This window comes from Rutilus rutilus (genome assembly GCF_951802725.1).
Source record: "Rutilus rutilus genome assembly, chromosome: 25".
NCBI lineage: Eukaryota > Metazoa > Chordata > Actinopteri > Cypriniformes > Leuciscidae > Rutilus > Rutilus rutilus.
The window spans coordinates 5616973-5637511 of record NC_140229.1 but is presented as its reverse complement, the minus strand read 5'-3'; the positions used below and the strand labels follow the sequence as shown (position 1 = coordinate 5637511).

Here is a 20539-nt window from a genome sequence, read left to right as displayed (position 1 = left end):
GTCTTACAGATCATTAACTAAATAAAGTTGTTTTAGGGTTTAGTTGCCACCCAAGTGCAACTGTTGAGAAACAGTTGAGATGAAAACCATGAGATGATGCTAATGCTAATGGGAAAGTTCTTGCTTTAGCATTTCTATCATCCTGTGTGGTAACAGAAGCGGTAAAAAAGATGAGTACCGCACTCAACAATAATTAATCACTTTAAAATACCGGTAATACTTTATTTTACAGTGTCCTTGTTACATATGTTACATGTACTTACCATAATAATAATAATAAGAGTAAATTATGCATAATTACATGCAACTAACCCTCAACCAAATCCTAATCCTAGCCTAACCCTATAGTAAGTGCATGTAGTTGCTTAATATTACTCTATATAATATTAAATTAATTAATATTAATAGATATATTAATAAATTAATATTAAAATTATATAATTACACTGTAACAATGGCACCTTAAAATAAAGTGTAACCAAAATACCATATTAATCAGAATGCAAAACTGCACATTTTACAAAAGTTTAATATTCCATGTTAAATTCAGCAAGTGAAGTCCAGTTATCATCTTAAAAATATGGGTGTTTTAAGAATGTTTTGACTTTTGACAATTCATTAAATTATTGCTGTAGGTTTTAAAAATGTTGATGTTTTTTGTAGTTTTAATTTGTCATGCTGAAAATAGGAAGAGTGCATTGCATTGTGGGATGCAGTATTCTACATACATATTTTGGCTAATTTCTATGTTATCTGGGTATTCCATGCATACCGAAAATTTGCATACTGTCTACAGTATATACATCTTATGTACATTTCCTGTAAATGTGTGAAACTTCTGATTTATTAATGGCAATGGGTAAATAACTGGAATAATATCAAAAGTAAACAGTAAAACGTTTTGTTTATGATTACGATAATAATTGCTGCACCTGCTCTTACATTAAAAATAAGGTGGACACATAATACATACCGCAAAAATAGTAGTAGCTTTTTTATTTTATATTAAGTAGTATGTTATTTTGACTGAAAGTCATTACAACATAAAAGCTGGTAAACCCTATGTTATGGGGACAAAATGTCCTGCCAAAGATCGCAGTATCCAAAATCCTTGTCCGTGGAGTTACATTTTTTGGTCCCCCATGAGGAAAACAACATAATAAATCATATTAAGTGATGTTGTTTGAAAATACAAGTTTTAGGGTTTGAGGATAGAATATATTATACAGTTTATACAGTATAAAATTCTTATGTCTATGGAAAGTCCCCATGAAACATGAAAATTTATTTGTGTATGTATTTATATGTAATTATATATATTATGAATATAAATCTATGTAATGACCTTGCTTCATCCTGTTTTTTGTTTTGTTATTTATTTTGTTTTGTTTTCTGCCTTTACACGCATGAAATGGGGCTTGTGTGTTCAACCCATGCAAATTGAATGCAGCAGTACATTTCGTTTGAATAACGCATCATCCCTTTTCCCCATTTTATCAAGGAAAGTCCCACGTAGCCCTTCCAGATGTGTATAAAATTCATTCTATTTTGATTCTTACATGTGATATTTGCACCCTCGTGTGGGCACATGCAGTGGTGCATGAATAGAATGACACACTCTACTTGTGTTCTTGTGCTCTAGCAATTTGAGAACTGGAGAGAGGGTCAGCCGGACAGCTTCTTCTCAACGGGCGAGGACTGCGTGGTGATGATCTGGCATGAGAACGGCCAGTGGAATGATGTGCCGTGCAATTACCACCTGACCTTCACCTGCAAGAAGGGCACTGGTGAGACCTCCTCAGCTAGTCTGCAGTGTTGCTTACTGTGAGTTCATTGTCTTTGACCTTATTTTTCCTCTGTCCCAGTGTCCTGTGGTCAGCCCCCTGTCATAAAAGACGCCCATATCTATGGCAGCATGAAGCCGCGCTATGAAATCAACTCTCTGGTCAGGTACCACTGCAAGGACGGCTTCATCCAAAGACACGTTCCTACTATCAGATGCCAAGAAGATGGCCACTGGGATAAGCCCAAAATCACATGCTTGAATCGTAAGTCTCTGATTATAGTGCTGTTTTAGTATTATTTATATATTATTAAAGTTTTGAATTTGTTTTTATTTTTATATTTTCAGTTTTCAAGTTTTAGTCATTTTTTTGGTCACGTTTACTAGTATTTAAACTTAATACATATATTACATTAGATTACATGTAATCAGGTACTACCCAGCACCATATATATATATATATATATGGTGCTGGGTAGTAACTGATTACATGTAATCTGGATTACATAATCAGATTCCAAAAATTAAGTACTTGTAATTGTATTATATTATGTTTTAAAATACATATTGATTACATGATTACATGTTGTTCTCACAATGGCAGTAAATTATTCATAATTCATTGGCCATTCATTCAGGTCAAAAGTAATCTAAAAGTAATCAAAAAGTAGTCAGATCATATTACCTTAAATTTGTAATGTAATGGATTATGTTACTAACTAAAATGTTTGTCTTGTAACTTGGAATCAGTGACTGACTACAATTTACAAGTACATTTTTAGGTTTTTAAGTTTACGTTTTTCATCTAAGTTTTTTTATTTTGTATTAACTGAAACAATTTTTTATGATTTTTGATTATTGAAAATTACTTTAGTGCTCTTTCCCCTTTTTAAAAAAAACAGAAAGTGCATTTCAGGTCTTCTGAAGTCACACAAAAGCATTTTTGCTATTTAAGTGATTATTCAAAAAATAAAAACCTAATAAAAAAAATAGAAAAAATAATATTTTTTCTTTTGAGTAAATAATGACAAAATTTTCATTTTTGGGTAAAAGTTAACATATCTTTGCCTTTTAATCTGCAGCATCTACATACCAGAAGACTTATGCACACAAATATCAAAACAATAACTATTACAACAACAGTAAGAGACGCTACAGTGAGTCGGCGCAGTACCATCATCGCTGGTTAAAAACAACTGAAGACTCCAGACACTGATCTCCATCCAGAGCTACAGATGCTTCACATCCACAGAGAAGGTCTTCAGTCGAAAGGGGCGAAGCCAAACTATGTGCCTGATGAATGTTTTAGAGCCGAAGTGAATTACCCTGAGGGACTGCAAAAAACACCATCACACACCCACTGAGAGTGTACTTTATATTTGACTATGCAATAGTGTACATCGCATACTGTAATAATGTCTTAATGTTTTGACAAGGGGAGGAGGGTCTCTGGTTGAAATGTATATAGTAGAGATAATGAACAAGTAAAAACAGCTGTGAATGTTGACTGTAATTTTTTAAAAAGTCATCCGTATCCTTTGCTTACGAAGAACGGGATTTCCTTTTCTCTCTGGCTCAATAAAAGAGCACTATGGTACGAGCAGAGTATAAACAAAACAATTACAGTACGCATGTACGAAGAGTAAAAGAACAATAGGCATTATATTGTTTCACATTGTGGTGAGGGATGAAAAAGGGATGTCACGGGGCTGGAGGACAAACAATGCTGAAAGGACTGCAACTCATGACTGGAAAACAAATCTTTATCGTCAACTTCCTCTGCAGCATCCTCTCTAGTTGTGAGGATTACTCCGATAACACCAAACTATTGTACACTCTCATAATCATATTCTCATATGGCATCGAAATATATATTTTAGTTGTTTTTTTTTATATGTGGGTTTGTAATCATTTTTACTTTTTTAAATGAATGTCATGGTAAAATATGAAAATATGAATACTGTATGTGTGGTTGAATGAACTAGCAGTTTTGTCAAACATTATTACAAATGTTACATGAAGCCATAGAAGTTTAATTTATTGCTGAAGATACATAGGCCTATAACAATGAATGAACTGTGAGATTTTAAATAATAAAGCGCTATTAGTATATTATGAACACGTTTCCGTGTGTTTGATTGCATAATTTCATAAAAATCCCACGTTAATTGTGACAGAAAGTTGTTATGGCTGATGTTGACCAAAAGAGGGCGATGTAACGGTAACGGAGATTTTCCCGCGCCATCTTGACGTGTGACGGGAATAGACTCTGTTTTGACGACTTTCTTCTCGACGCCTTAACCGACTTGCTAACGTTGACAAGGTAAGGATGGGGATGGTTAAACATGAACACTTTTGAGATTACATCTGATAATAAATTGAGAAATTCCAAGAGGGTTCTCACAACATCGGTGCTCGGACCCTAAATATGTCATTCCACTTGTGTTTTCTGAGTGACTTCGGCTAGCAAGTGTATTGAGACAAGAAATATGGTTTCAGTTTAATTGACACCTGACCTGAAAAAACTAAAGTGAAAATACACAGTTACCACAACTATCTTTAGTTAAAGACCCATAACAAATAGCTTCGTGGCATTAGTCCATGACATAGGCTAGTTAGCCTTTAGGCCATCATAGTCGGCAATGTTGATGAATCCATTGTTAAATTTTGCAGGTTCGAATAACATGATTAAAATATAACATGTAGCCTAGGCCTACAGTTTCTAGATACCAACCTCATCCCTGCTATATGTTTTTTTTTTTTTATTTATTGCGCCAATCAGCTGAGACAAAAATTATGTGAGAAAACTGGCAAAACAAATATAATGACATATTTGCGATTTCTCTTCCTTGCCATTTTTTTTTTTTTTTTTTGTGTTTTGTGTTTTGGCAGTGAGAAAACAACCACACCAAATATGTATTTGACTGATTGTTTATTTTTTTGGGTCAATGTTTTTTTGTTTTTTTACATTGATACAGTCAAATCATCCGTTTAATTATACTTTATGTACACAAAACAAGGGTGAAAAATGTTAACGCTGCCTATAAAGACATATCTAAGCATCCAGTTCTAAAATTTATTCTGAAGTCTTGTAAACAAGGCACATGTACAGTTGCCAGAGTCAAAACAAAATGAAATGAATGTGAATACATATGCAATTATTTTGAAACCTTTAATATTTAGAAATATTTTGTGGAGCTGGTAATTTAGTGTAGCGGCTAAAACTCTTGACCGTAGTTCTAAACTGGCTGTGTTGACTCTAATAGTAATGATAACAAGAATAAAACAATATTAAGTTGTTTTTGTCTTAGCTTGGCAGTCTGTTTTAATTGTTTGTTTCCAAATGCCTTGGCTTGACATGTTTTTCTGAAGGTCTACTGCTTCATAGACAAGACTGAATGCAACATGCTAACTATGCACTTTTTTGTTGTGCCATTATTTTTTTGCTTCGTCTTTGAGTAAACCTTTACCTGCAAGGTCGATTTTTTTCTACAATAGAAGATACATTTCATTGTGCTGTTTTTCTTTTACTAAGTAACACAACATGGTCATTAGCACTGTCATCTTTTTGACCACCTCAGTCTTGCTATTTGTAAACGGTAACATGCATAGACTAAAACTACTCATCACATGGGCTAGAAACTGGGCCGTGTGCTTTCTTTAGCACGACTTCCTCTAGCAAACTAATTTGTATTAACATTTGGCACCATCGCTATGGGCTATGTTTGAAGATAGGTTTTCTATGGTTTCATGAATTGATGAATTTCAGGTCTGAAATAGAACAGAACAGAAATACTAAAAACAATTGATTTACTTTTGAAACACAGTGTTTTTGTTACGATGTCTGTGGTATGAACAACAAATTTCTTCATCATCCTGGAGACAAAAAAAACGTTTGACAGTGACGAGGTCGATACAGTGGAGCTCTGAAGTTCTTACATTGTGACGTAGGGGAGACATCTTATAAACACATTGTTTCAAGAAAAAAGATAATTAACATACATTTATAAACACTCTACTTGTATATTTCAATAGTTAAAAAAAATCACTGAACAATGTTTTTTTTCTTAATGCGACATATGACTCAACATGGTTTGGTCCACACATAAACTGTTTTTGAACTAAATTTAAAAAGGTATGTTTTTAAGAAATAATACAATTTAGCACCCTGTAAGGATGGCAAAAGGAAAAATCGCGTTCATTGTGCCATAACTTTTCTGTACGGTATTTAGCACTTTTGTTGAATTTGTTTTCCTATCAACAGAAAATATATTTTCCATCATGCTATTTATATGGGATATGATGTTCTTGAATGACAAACGAATTGCCCAAAGGTATCAGTTGAAAGTATTTAAGCTTTTTTGTCATTCGGTTCTAGAACATCCCTCAGGCTACTGCATGCTAAATGGAAGAGCACAGTGTGAATTTCTACTGCAATCTTGTCAAATATCTCTTCCTTCAGCACTGCTGTATATGATAGTTCAGACCTGAAACACGTAGCTATAATTTCTGTGGCATCCTATGAATACTATTCCTGTCCTGTTGCCATCTTGTAGTGAATTCCTGATTTTGAGGGAAGAGGGCGCCTGAGGTGCCTAATCCTACAGAATCTTTCCTTCAAACAAACAACAAATACTTTCTTTATCCTCAAATCCTTCTGTATTACAGTATCTAGAGACTTTGTCACAGTTTTAATGCACTCGAACTAACGCCTTACATTATTACATTTAGTTCGTGAGTTGTATGGTTTGTATGCTCAGTTGTCACTCTTGTAGCAGTAGACACCGTAGAGTTTGTGCTTCTTGTCTGGGAATCCAGAGAAGCGTACGGCGGCCTCTGTGGGACTGCACCGTCTGCGTGGTCTTGAGATCGGGTATCGTACACTGCCGTCTGCCAGCCAGCCTGCGTCGCAGCGGTCGTAGCCCAGAAGCTTCCATGCTGCGTACATCTGCCCGACTTTGGCAATCTGAGCACCATCCTTTTGACATGCCTGCACTGCTTCATTATATGTAAGCTTGGAAGGGTGTATCAAATAATAGAAACGTCCTGGAAAAAAGAAAAGGGAAAGTGTTTATTCTCAAAGCCAATCATTTTCATTAGAGATTCTTTGCATGGCTGAACTCAATTAGTTTTTTCTACACATTATGTATCAGATCAGTTGCTTTACATTTTTTGGAGTTGCTAGCCTATTTTAAATGTCTTTTATCAAACATTTGGAAAGGACCAACCTTTGTAGTTAGAGGTGAAACAGAAGACATCATATCTTTCTTTTTGCTTGTCACGCATCCCATAATTCCTCACACCGGGAATGGTGTTTTTGCCTCCACATGGCTCTCTGGGTTTGGTGATGGGGTATTGCACCGATCCGTCACTGAGCCACCCTGCATTGCACCAATCCAACCCGTCTCTCCAGGCATCGTACAGCTGGTCGAAAGATGCCACAATGGCATCCTGGTCACTGCAAGCTTTCTCAGCATCAGGGAAGTTCAGGTTGTAACGACCCAGTCGAGGAAAATATGGAAACACAATGCCTGTAGAAAGTCGAAGACCAGAAAAGGTATGAAATTGTATAATTTCACAATAGAAGTCCTTTTATTATGTGTGTAATCTGGCAATAATCAAATTCCTGATTGCTAAATCATTTTTTTTCCAATAGACCGTCTAAATTTTGATTTATTGCATGCAGCTGAAGTAATGCCAAGAATGCAGACAGCAAGGACCAAATAAATGTCCCATTATTTGGCCCTGATTGCTCTTGTGTCAGGATCTTGCTGATGGTCCAGATTTTAAAGTTGTTCTAGTCTGCATTATAAGACTATTAAATAGTGTGTACCTTGCACACAGTGTGAAGAGAGTCAGCACAATGCTATCTCATATCTAATTGGCTTGAGGAACAGCCAAGGATGTTGCATAAACTGTGTATAGTATTGTGTAATATTCCCAAAAATCCAGCCCAGTGTCACAATGGTAATGTTGCTGTAGCAACATTTTTACATGCACCAACAAAATGTGGCCACTTTAGAGGTTACCATGTTTGAAAAGATGCAGAAGATGTACAGAATGTAGATAGAAAACAATTTGGTTAATGATAACGTACAATACTTGCATTAATACAACCAAATGACGACTGGTAGACCTGCTAGCCATGTTGTTCATCAGCAAAACTTCAAGCATCTTCAAGCACCAAGGTGAGACTTAATAAAATCTTCTGAAACAAAACTAAAACTACAGTACCTTAAAGGATTAGTTCACTTTCAAAAAAAAACTTTTGCTGATAATTTACTCACCCCGATGTCATCCAAGATATCCATGTCTTTCTTTCATTAGTCTAAAAGAAATTAAGGTTTTTGAGGAAAACATTCCAGGATTTTTCTCCATATAATGGACTTCAATGGCAACCAACTATACCAATGTTCGATCCCAGTCGAGAAATAAGGGTCTTATCTAGTGAAACGATCAGTCATTTAAACAAAAAAAAACAAAAAAATTCCTTTTTAACCACAAATGCTCGTCGTGTACCATCTCTGAGATGTGCCTTGCGTCATCACGTTGGAAAGGTCACACGTCACGTCATCTATCTAAGTTATTTGTCTGTGTACTCCGGTTCAAAAAGGTAGGGAAGGGCGAAAAATTCCATCTCATTTTCTCCTCCAACTTCAAAATCGTCCGACATCTTTGTTTTAATTTATTATTACTATAAAAAAAATAAAAATAATTGTGACCTTTCCAACGTTATGACGTAATACAGTCATAGCATCTCAGAGATGGTACAAGACGGGCATTTGTGGTTAAAAAGTATATAATTGTTGTTGTTTTTTTTAGAATATTTCCGATCGTTTCGCTAGATAAGACCCTTACTTCTTGACTGGGATCGTGTCGAGCCTTTGAAGCTGCATTGAGATGGACATTTGAACCTTCTTCGAACATTGGAATAGTTGGTTGCCATTGAAGTCCATTCTGTGTAGAAAAATCCTGGAATGTTTTCCTCAAAAACCTTAATTTCTTTTTGACTGAAGAAAGAAAGACATGGATATCTTGGATGACATCGGGGTGAGTAAATTATCAGCAAACATTTTTTTGAAAGTGAACTAATCCTTTAAAGACCTGGTGTTGTGTGACTTGGCTAAATGTTGCTAGAGGAACATTTCCTTGAGATTGTGCAGGAAAAACCAGCAAGATAACATGAATCTCTGCTTTACCTTGCAGGTCAAGGGATACAACTGCTGTATCATCCTCCAAGCCATCGATGACTTCACACTTGTATTTCCCATAATCCTCCAGCATGATCTCAGTGATAACCAGTGAGGCATCATTCTCGCTGGCAGCCTGAAGGTGCACACGGCCATGGAATTGACCGTAGCTCTTTTTGTGAAAGCCCAAAGCTACGAAAACATCGATTTCCTTAAGATAGTCTGAAGTCAGTTTAGTCCATTTAATCCTCAGTTTGGGATTTGGGGCAGACGAGGGATCCCGGTTGAACTTGCATGGCAGTGTTGCGTTGCCTCCACGTTGTGAAATTACTTTGGGTTGTGCTGTGTCAACTGAGAGTCGGGGGCCATTTTCTAAAAATCAAAGAAAGCGATATTCAGATATTCATGCAAGTAGTAAGTAAAGAAATAGATACAATATTAATGCAGATTGCAACTGATTTAATAGCCATGGCTCTGATTCTTTTTGTCCCTGTTGCATTGGTTGGTGTCCAATAACAATAAGGCGTTTCACAAAGATGATATTGTGAATCTCTCTTTGTCTTATTGCTACATGCTGTTGTGGTTATGCAAATACATGAATCATCATGTTTGCTACATTTCTTAGGAATAAAACTCCCCTACATGTTTATGACAGAAACTGTGCATGCTCTTCCAATGAAGACACTCCAGTAGGTGTTGCTACTCTTGCAACCATTTTAGTGCACATATAACTATAGAAATTCCTGACAGTTTTCATTTATAAATAACTGTTAGAGGGATTCGTATATCAAAATAAAACTCTCCCATACTCTTCCCCATAGACAGGGTGTCAGATAAGGATCTGAGTTAGACTGTCACAAACAAGTTCTCAGCAACACCCTGTTGGATCTGATGAAAACCTGCAAAGACACACTGCAGCTAAACTGCAGATTAATTCAGCTTCTGCTAAGGGAATGCTTCTCTGTCAAAACATCAACCAAGCTTTAAAATAAAGGCACTGGCACAGTGTCCTAACCAGGTGCAATGCAACAAGTTTTCGTCTTTAAAAATGTTGGAAGGTAAGTGCCACATGATTTCCGTTTTTTTTAACAAATGGGATTTCACTGGTGGCTACTTTGCATGATTCAAAATAGAAATTGAACCCAAGCTACCAAGACTTGTAGTGCATTTGATGTGGTTGTTTGGGTCAACATTTTACAGAGATAGTTGTAATCACTCGTCATTGCATCTTTTCTTGTCGACACATCATGGTGTTTCTATACTTATACTTAATATATTGTTGTTCACACAAACTAATCTTGGTTATTTTGCATATGCGGTCAGGGAGGCTGATACTATTATCATATCTCAGCGTGAGTAAATATGGAGCTTATCAATTATTTAACACTTGTAGTAAGTAATTCCAGCCACTTTGCGTCCTGTGATGGGAGCCAGAGGGTTTTGAATCACCTAAGCCAACACCCAATGAGATAATTACGGTGAGTGCCCCTGTTAAGAAATGCTGGAGGGGGAGCACCATTTAGGGGATGGGCAGTACAACCCCCTCTCTATCTCTCTACACTCTCTTTCTGCAATTTACTTTCACACACCTTTTCCCATCTCTTACCTGATATGTATATTGTCCTGTAGTGTTCCAGGTCACTGTATGCCTCATCAAAGTTGTCAGCTCGGCTCTCAGAGAGGACCAAGAGGAAGAGAAGCAGGAAGGCCATCTTGATTTATAGCACCGGGGGGTTGGGGGGGGTACTTCACTACATAGAGAACACAAGAATAAGGGCTGTCAGACAGTTTGCATTTTACAAAACCATTTATCTACTGTATATCCCAACTAGTTCATATTATGAAGGAGACATTCTTTACAGTTATATTTTTAGGCTTTATGGAGTTTGTGAGAGAGTTCAGTATTTTGTGACTTGCTCCAGATTGCATGCACGTTTCCATCTGCAGTAACTCCCCAGTGCAGTGCTATCACCTAGACACAAGCGCACACAGTGTCCTTCTCGCCACATCGTTTAGAAAGACACTGACACAAAAAGGACAGCTACAGAAATAAATGACTAGGACCGTTAAACTTTTCACGCATGCATAAATCCCAATTAATATCAGTGCAATCCGACAGTGCTGCAGGACTGCCTCCTGTACCCTTCACCTTAAGAGGCACTGAAGTGTGAGAAAAGTGCAGTTAAGATGCTCACTACGGCACAAACTAGCACAAAACTTTGCAGGCACACTTCTACAACACAGTTCGTTTCCCTACAGACACCAAGCTCAGAAAGGACTTACCATCTTACGGAGCGTGTGCTCCCAGCCACTAGCGCATGTGAGGATGGCTACACAAAAGATCAGCTTTAGAAAGTGTGTAGACTCTTCCCTCTCTCGCTGCAGTCACTCTGATTGATTCGTTTTTTCTTCATTCATTTCAGAGTGCTGACGCACTGAGGTAGTTCCTCTCTACTGCAGTCAGCAGAACTGCTCTGCAGAATAGCCAACCCCCCCAAACCCAGCCTGCAAACAGTCATTACGCATACCAGGAAGCCACCGCTGATAACAGTGAGGACTCGCAGATGCAGTGCCCTCTCCTGTGACAGATAAGTTACCTCGGTACAGTGAGCTTGCTCAACTGTGACAAGGTCAAATCATATGGGTTCAGGGTAGGAGAAGGATACCAAGTCCTCTGTTGCAAAAAAAAAAAAAAAAGACAAAAGACAATGCAAACTAGCTCTAGGCATTGTTTCAAAAAAAGTAATACCCTGCATTGGGTAGGGGCTTGGAGGACGCCACATGGGTCTGCTGGGCTGAATTACCCTACGAGGCTATTTTACGGCACAACTATTACTGTTAAAAGAATTTGTTCCCGCCCAAATGACCCTAAGGCCTTTTTAGTGTAACGACTGTCAAACATGCTCTGGTTTGCATGCTGACGGTTAACCAAACACAGACCTTTAACTCTTATCCACACTAACTGTGCTGTTGACAGAGAACACTGTTACCAACCACATTCCTTTGTGACACTCCATTGTATACAGTAAAGGTCAAGCACAGGGAAAACAATCCATGCCTTGAGTTTTTAAATGTGGGTAAACGTCCTAAACGCATAGACTGCAGTTGATCAGAAAACAGCAATGGTTTAGAAACAGTGCCAGACCACCAGCTAATTCACATAAGCATCACAAGAATCTTAGTCTTGCACAACTTGAGAACTTATCTTCTGGGAAGAGGCACCGATTCTGCAATTGGGGGAAAAAGTCCCTTGTTGTTGAAATCACTTGCTGCCAGAAAACAAATCTGATTGGTGAATTTGCTTTAAGACAGCCCAGTTTAAAAAGTGACTCAATACTCTAATACTTAACTCCTCTTGTTTTTGTACGTTTAAGGCAGGTTGCTGTTACCACCTTGACATTAAATCCTGATCTTTGAAATAAGCATTGCCAGCTTCATTTATTATTGAACAACAATGACAATTTTTCATTAATCATGCTCAAGGTCTTTGACCAGGTCACTTGCAAACTCTTGCTTCAGTGGAATAAGCAGAAAACCATGGCATCAACTGTGAAGAAAATAAATAACTTGTCAACAATCTGAGGTCTTGGATCGGTTCTGATTAAACATGCTTGTTAAACTCAAGCACAGCTTGTCCCAGATTGTTTCTGTAGAACTTTCCAATCCTCATATGGAAATCTCTTTTGCAAGACCCAAACCTTTCTTTTGTTATACTTTTTAAGGGAATGATGTAAAGTGTTTAGCTAACTGGGCTTTTAAGCACGTCTATTAGTATCATTTCAAAGTGATGTTTGATAGCAATGTCTCTGAAATTAACCTTCCCATGTATTCTTATGTAAATAGTACTTTTTAATGCATTGGGTATGGCTTATAAAAAAAAAACTATTTCAAAGATGGAAAAAAAAAAAAGTGTTTCTAAATAGAACTAAATATTTACAGTCTTTACTTAGAACTTTTGTTAAAAAAAGTATTTTGTTAGTACAAGAAAATATTCTGCTAGACAAGTCTAGGTTCGGAGACTAAATGCACGACTTGACAGTATACAAAGTTTGACTACACAATGGTCATTGAGACAACTTGGGGGGCATTTCATTATGTCATTCCCCAACAAATCCTACTGGTTTCTAAGCAGCTGTAAAACTCAGGGAGATTATGGATTCTTCTTGGCCAGAACCTCATTCCCCTTTGACCCCATTCCCTAATATGCCAAAACATAATCCCTTAAGTGGTTGATTTGAGTAGTCGTTGATGATCACTTTACAATACTATGGGGGCTATTCCTTTCTTCATTTGGAAGTAGATCTCGAGAAGTGATAGTGGTTGAGTTTTTTTCACTTTAATTTATTGAGTGCCAGACAAATATAGAAAAAACGTAACTTTCAGTGATCCTGCATTATGCTAGTCAACCTGATTTCAAGCAATGTGCTCTTTCAGAAAGCATTGCAAAGTATAATTGCAGTTTGTCAAAGAAATGCAATACATCTTTACTAGTAATGGACCATTATATATAATCCATACTGATTAATCAGTCTACATTTGGCCATTTTAATTAAGATGTTACCTAAACTTACAGCACAGAGATGTCCTTTAGCAATCCTAAAAACACCTGATAGCAGAAATGGAGAGCATGCTCTAATTTCAACGTGAGATGAATATATGCGCATGTTAGATTAAGATTTAGTCTGTAATGGGTTTGGTAAATGGGTTAATTATTCTTGCGAGGAAAGGTAGACATAATTGAACGGCCTAAGGCAGTAAACCTGCTGAGTCCATAGTAGACCTGTGCAGATGGCAGTGGTGATTTTGAGGTGAATACAGAAACAGGTCAACACAAATAGATGCAGTGTAAACCTGTGATTTCAATGACTTGATCTTAAAGCTTACGTTTGATTCTACAAAGTGCATCGTAACACTTAATCTCCATAACATCAATAAGAGGACTGTTTTCACCCTTCAAACGACTCGCTGTCTTTGAAGGCCACACAATCTTTCTGCACCAGACATTAGGCCGATGACAGTGTATGAATGGAATCCTAAAACCTCTCATTTACACTGAAATCAGGCTTATTTTTAATGTATGTCACTCACACAGGTTTTTCTCAGAAACATCCTGTTTAATTTACTCAACATGTCCTACCATTAAGATACATTTAGTTATAGTAAAATATCTGTCTTATTTCGGGTTCAGACTACACAATATTTTTGTCTGTAACAACCCAGCAAGCGTTTAAAAGACGTCTAAAAGCCATCCAAAATGTAATAGACGTCTAACCATAGCCCAAGAATAGACGCACAGGCTATGCATAGAACATGTCAAAGAAATGAAACCAAACACCTTGTAATAGCTGTTGACTTTGCTTACATGATGGAATATCATACTATTGCCAAATAGCATTTTGGCAAAAATGACATATAACCAAATTCAAGGTTATTTTATCTAGAAGTGGGTTACTCGTTTTTGTGTCATGCCGCTCTTTCGTTTTCCGTAATATCTGCATTGGTTTTTATAGCAATGACGTTGCGGGTTTGTCACGTATTTACAACATGACAATGTGTAGCCGCCGCGCTGGACTACTGCATCTTTTGAGGCAGTGGCAGAAATGTAGGAGGCTGGTATGAGCGGCTTTATTCCGTGCCGTTGTCTCCGCCGGTTTCAAAACATGTCTCCATTATATTTTCATTTTCTGCTCGTTCTGGACTTTGCAACAACATAACCTTGTTTCTGAAGCGACTTTCAGCATGTTTCTTATAACAATGTCTGACTGAATTTCCAGAATAGGATTTCAAACCACATATGAATGTAGCTCGAAGCGGATTTGTAGAATATCGCATTTCATGTGATTTTTGGCCGTTCACACTTGCTATATCCGATCGGATTTCAATCGGATATGCACAAAAATCGGATTTGGACTGACAGTTTGATCGTAGCCATAAAAGCAGGAGTATTGTTGCTAAAGCTCCATGAATCTTTCATCCATTGCATTATTCTACCTATAGCAGCACCAATGCCATCGTCTCTTTCATTTCACCATGTCTGAAAGCTGTGTATGGAAGAGCTTCTATTGGTCAATGCCACAGATGTGACAGAACCCGTCGTAGAAGACCGGGAAAAAAATTAAACATGCTAGTCTTTCTGTTGGGACATAGTGAAACGTCGCACACGCTGCATCGGTTGTCGTCTACTATGACACACTATAAACGATTGACTCTTGCGCCCAACGCCCATTGCCGTATACAATTAAACACAACACCCTACGTCAAAGGGATCGTGAGACATGATCACTCTGTTTTAAAATCTTTACCCTCTTAACAATTTTAAATTGTAATTAAATACTGTGTAGATCTGATGCTTTCAGGCAACATTGATTGAATTTTGCTTCACCTTGTGCATTTCATTTTCTAGTCTAAACAGTATGGAAAGACCCACTGACACTTCTGGAGATTTAGCACACCAACATGGATAAGACTGTGGCCCCATTGATGGGGTAATTGGACGGGTCATTACGCAGTCTTCGGTTACCAAAGCACCACTCCCAAAACTTAAGAGCCATGTCACAACATTTAAAATCTTTCCATGTGTTTTCTCTAGAGGTCAGGCGTGTGTTCGACCTCCACTCGCTGCAAGCACTTAATAAAGTGAGTTCATTTCATGGACTCTGTTCTTAAGTCAAATCCATTTGTTACAGGTGTCATACGCAGCATTTTTGTCATGGAAGTTTATTACTACACATGGACATGGTTTGTAGCCTCTTTTTTTTTTTTTGCATTCTGTGAATTAAATAAATAGGCTAAGTGACCCAAACAAATACAAATATTCATCATTTATTCATCCTCATGTTGTTCCAAACCTGTATGATTGGAATTGTACTGAATTATAGATTAGTTAAATGGGGTTACCTTCTTATATTAAAATATTCTAATATTTCACATTATTTAAGAAACAATATGCACAGGTCAGAAAACAGTTCAGCCATTCATAATGAACAATAAAGAGACTCTGTTCGGGATAATACAAAGAGGCTGTATAAGATCCACATATAAATCTATTTTGTGGTGTGAGGTAAATGAATAAGAAATACATTTTCTGGTAACATTTTACGATAAGGTCTCATTTGTGAACATGATGCAATAGCTAACATAAACTAACAATAATAAGCAATATCTTTTACAGCATTACTTTTTGTTAATGTTAGTTACTAACAAAGATTAGTATTATTATTCTCCTCTATTTTCAAGTATCTTGTTGGATAAACATAAATAACCCATTAAAGATGCATTAAGCCACTTTTCAATGTCTAATAAAACTGGTGTATAACTAATATTTTATCAATTTCTGCTTAATTACATTTGTTTTCAGTTTTTCAAACCTATTGTACAACATTGATTGATTTCTTACCCTAATTTGTGTCTAAGTTTTTTTCATATAGTAAACTGTTTGGAAATGGATTTTATGAAAACAAAGTATACAAAATGGGATGACTATCCTAAAATTTGTAAATCTGCTGTACTGTGAATTAATTTGGATTTTACTTAAGTATTTTCTGATTGCAGCTATATTTCTAAACAATTTTTGTCAAGTATTAGACAAAATGCTTTAAGTGGAAAAGCTTACGGCATCTATAGGGGGGGGGGGGGGAATGGCAGTTATGTAAATATAGCCTTTCATTCAGCTTGTACCTGCTCCTTGCAGTTTTTATAGTATTTTCCATGTTCGTTTAAGACAATGTACCTCCTATTCATAGACTCCAGCTTGAGGAAGGTCTCTGTGCTCAGTGTATAAAGAGCCTTTGACTTGGAGGCACAACCTGGGCGTGTTAACAGGGGTGCTCATACCGACTCCAAAAATGGAATATTAAGGCGTCACTGGTGGACAGCAGATGGACTTCTTGATCGGGCAGCAGCAGCAGGTAGCATTTTTTAAATCAACAGCCAATTACTTAGAAGGCAAAAAACAGAGCCTGTTACTGAGTTTATTTATTTGAAAGCTAAATATTCCGTACCACAAATAAACTGTTAGTTCAAGAAAGAATATTTTCTCCTAGCGCTACATGGGGCGAGTTCATGCCAACCCACCCGCCCGGCATCTCATTAGAGTTCTGTGGGTTTTGACGTCACCCTTGCACCACCTTAGTACACACAAAGAGTCCTCAGTGCTGATGCATAAACTAAAACCATCTCTCTACCGCATCTTCACCCAATCCACACATTGCTTCGACAACCCCGATACTCTCCCACACCCTAGAGTTAGACCTGCTATCTGCATCTCCAAATTTATACTATAAATGAAAATTTATGAATAGAAAACTCTGAAATAGTTACTATGAACAATAGGCTGTGTTTGTTCCCTTTACAGGAAATGAAGCATTTTGAAACATTCATTAAAACTGAAATATGCAGTTGTAAGTGTCCTCAACAAAGGTCAGCTAATCTCAGTGTTGGGTTACACTTTATTTCAATGGTCCACATTAGACATTCTACTAACTATAAGTAACTTTGCAACTACATGTCAATGAACCCTTATTAATTTGCAACTTCTCTTATTAGAGTATTAGCAGACTGTTACTGTATAAGTTGGCATGTACTTGCAAAGTTACTTATAGTCAGTAGAATGTCTATTGGGGGACCATCAAAATAAAGTGTTAGCAGATATTAAGCAGACAGTCTACTAATACTGTTGTATTGTAGTCCAGTCTCAAAAGGCATGTATTCATGTATTTTAGGCCCTGTTTACATCTTTTATTAAGATGTGTTTTGGTCGATTAAATCACAAGTCAGTGAGGGAGACACATTTATACCTTGTGTTTTAATCTGTCTCTTTTCTCTGCTTTCGACCACTTCTGTCCTGATTTCTTCGAGGAGAGGGTCTATGGACGGGTAAATGTAGACTTTTTCAGATCTTTCGATCTAATGGACGAAATAAGCTCACTCAATTTACATATAAACACGAACGGAGACGGCGGAAAAACAATACGGAAAGCAGCAGCTTTAGTTTCTGCTCTGACACTGAATGAGTGTTAGAAATCAGGAATGGTGAGAGAACATTGTGCTTGGTATGTTTTTCGTCTTCAAATCAAACTTGGCTCAAAACATTTTAGACCCTGTTTACACCTGTATTTAGTGTCGTCCAATTGTGATTGGATCGACCAAAACGCATCTTAATACCTGGTGTAAACAGGACCCACAGAGTGCCTTTTGACCTTTTGAAAGGCAACACATTCCCTAGAAGGTCACAATTAAAACTAAAAGAGTTTTATAGTTGATGTCATAGGAGAATTTTTTCATTTATGAAGTTACATCAAGAGCTTTTTATAATGTCCAAAGAGCACAGCAACTCAAGATCCCAATACGATGTAAAATGGTTCTTCATAACAAGATGTTCTTTGCTAAACCTAAAGTGCAGCAAATAACCAATGAAGAACATTTTGATCTTCTGAGTAGATCTCTATTCAAAACGTATTAACAACACTGATCTAAGCATGAAATGAGCAATGTTTAATGAGATAAAACAGACTCTGAAGTTATGCAAGACATTAACCTGGAGGAGACCAGGGGTGAAATTAATTGCATCACCCCAGGCCACCCTCATATACATCACAACACGGTGGAGAATGAGGACGAAAGGTCATTTGGAAAATTGGCTGGTTTAATGTGCTCTGGCAACCATGTAAGGAAAAGGTCAGAGTTCAACCATGTTCATCACAAACCACTAATAGGCGTATCTTTGAGAAAGCTGGCAACATGACCTTGAGATCTGCAGCCGAACAGCCTCCAGACAGATCTGGTTAACCACTGCTAAATAGCAAACAAGGCAACATGCATTGCATTGACCAGCTTTAGTTAAAGAACCCTATGTCTGCTGAAACAATGGTGTTACCACCTTAAATACCAGACAGACTGAAAAGAAACTATGCAGTTGCATGGTATAATATGAGAGTGCATTTGTATATAGTTTCTTTTCATAAGTTGTTGTTTCAGCTACAGCTACAGCTCCAGGTCAATCTATATATAACTGGGGTAAGAAAATTAGGCAAAATGTCCCTATAGTGGCTTACTGAAGCTCAAGATTAAAGGTTGCTCCAAACCGATAGATGGCAAACTCTGCCCTCCATGCAATACAGAGTGCTTCATTCATGTGTCAAATAAAGCCATGCATTATTAATTTATACATTTAGCCTACACACTCTTGGCCCCTAATATATGTTTAACCAGCTGTTCCTTCTCAGGACTTTTGCCTGTATTGAAGTGGACCCTCTGTATGTGCCTATTTTGCCCCGTAAGAACATTCTGTCAATGCATGGACTCAACAAGCAGGCTTTTTACTCTGCAGAATGTGGGATACTCTTGTTGGTCACTTTGGAGCCAGGCTGTCTCATAATTCATTGAGAAATAACAAGGGGAAGTTGTTTGTGTTAATGTTAATGGGAGTATTCATGAATTGACTCAACTGCTGGTAAACCACTAAACAGCTTTAGGAAGCCATGGGAATAAAACAAATTGACTTGAGGGAGCGATTGAGACATATATTTATTCATTATGAACGCAATTACAGCTCTGATTAAACCTCAAAAGATTGCCAAATCATAATACTGAAAAACAATATTGTTAAAATGTACACTATATCGAAAAACAAGTTTACATTGGCTGGTTTAAGAAGAAAAAATTTGCAAAGAGCACTAAATATTTTCCTTGGAATAGGCCTACTTGATTGTCACATGACAGCAGAATGGCTTAATGCATGTTGGTTATGCCACATTGACTTTTTTTCATTTTTTTTTTTTTTTTTTCATATTTTAATATTTAAAATACATTAGCTTTTCTGTTTTTAAGAAACAATAATAAAAGCTAATACTAGGCTATTTATAATATATATATATATATATATATATATATATATATATATATATATATATATTCTAAACATTTTCATGAGTTTTTTTCTTTAGCACATTCTGCAGACAGCATCATCATTACCGAGACAACAAACATATTAACGAGCTTTTACGATTTACCTAAAAGTTTCAATGTATTTCCAACATAACACATGATAGGCTAAAACCATGTAACAGTTTAAGACGTTTATGAATGTAAAGACTATGCAGACGGTCACTAACAGAAACATCTGCTCTGTTCCACAGGTGTTGTATTCGTATCGACGGAACTAATGCGTCTTACTCAAAAAGCCTATAAATGAATTTATAATCACAAATAAACTCGTAAAGTGACTGAACATTCGGTCTAAATGAAGAAGGGATGTGAAGTGACAGGCTCTTACCTTGTGAAGCAGAGCTGTGCGTCCTGCTGAATGATCTCTGATGGGCTCCGGCGTCAGAACTGCTCGCAGATTTTCACACACGTCACAGAACAAGACAGAACAAGGCAGAACCCGCGGGAAAACACGCGCGCTCACGGACAGTAAGAGGTTGCTGATAGAGACACTGTAGTGTGTCATCAAGAATATTACAAAGTTACACTAACCCGTAACAAAGTTGTTTTTCAATACAGTATATCCACAGGGATACATATATTTGTGTGCACAGCCTACATTATTTAAAATCTGTTATAAAAT

General features: G+C 37.0%; 2 protein-coding genes across 3 annotated transcripts in view; one reads left to right on the top strand and one right to left on the bottom strand.

The window, feature by feature from the left end:
* Nucleotides 1-3900, top strand: part of vcanb (versican b) — a 30942-nt gene extending 27042 nt beyond the window's left edge. Inside the window, exons 13-15 of the mRNA XM_084401147.1 lie at nt 1643-1787; nt 1866-2048; nt 2866-3900. Coding sequence (XP_084257273.1) covers nt 1643-1787; nt 1866-2048; nt 2866-2999 — 462 coding nt within the window. The 3' untranslated portion in view covers nt 3000-3900. The remainder of the gene's footprint in view (nt 1-1642; nt 1788-1865; nt 2049-2865) is intronic.
* A 777-nt stretch (nt 3901-4677) lies between these two features.
* Nucleotides 4678-20277, bottom strand: hapln1b (hyaluronan and proteoglycan link protein 1b). 2 transcript variants are annotated; one of them, XM_084401149.1, is made up of 5 exons: nt 20246-20277; nt 10580-10724; nt 8983-9345; nt 7012-7314; nt 4678-6829 (listed from the first exon to the last, which is right to left on the bottom strand). In XM_084401149.1, the coding sequence occupies exons 2-5, from the start codon at nt 10683-10685 to the stop codon at nt 6540-6542; spliced, it is 1062 nt and encodes a 353-aa protein (XP_084257275.1). In that variant the 5' UTR covers nt 10686-10724; nt 20246-20277; the 3' UTR covers nt 4678-6539. The 2 variants fall into 2 exon arrangements, with proteins under 2 accessions (XP_084257275.1, XP_084257274.1); XM_084401148.1 differs by lacking the exon at nt 20246-20277 and adding an exon at nt 11257-11449.
* Between the last annotated feature and the right edge of the window lie 262 nt (nt 20278-20539).

Excerpts from the sequence above, each read along its gene's own strand:
- hapln1b (XM_084401149.1), bottom strand. The coding sequence starts at position 10,685 with ATGGCCTTCCTGCTTCTCTTCCTCTTGGTCCTCTCTGAGAGCCGAGCT. Across the intron at positions 9,346-10,579 it reads CAGGACAATATACATATCAG|AAAATGGCCCCCGACTCTCA; the intron begins GTAAGAGATGGG and ends TTTGATTTTTAG. Across the intron at positions 7,315-8,982 it reads TGTATCCCTTGACCTGCAAG|GCATTGTGTTTCCATATTTT; the intron begins GTAAAGCAGAGA and ends GACTTTCTACAG.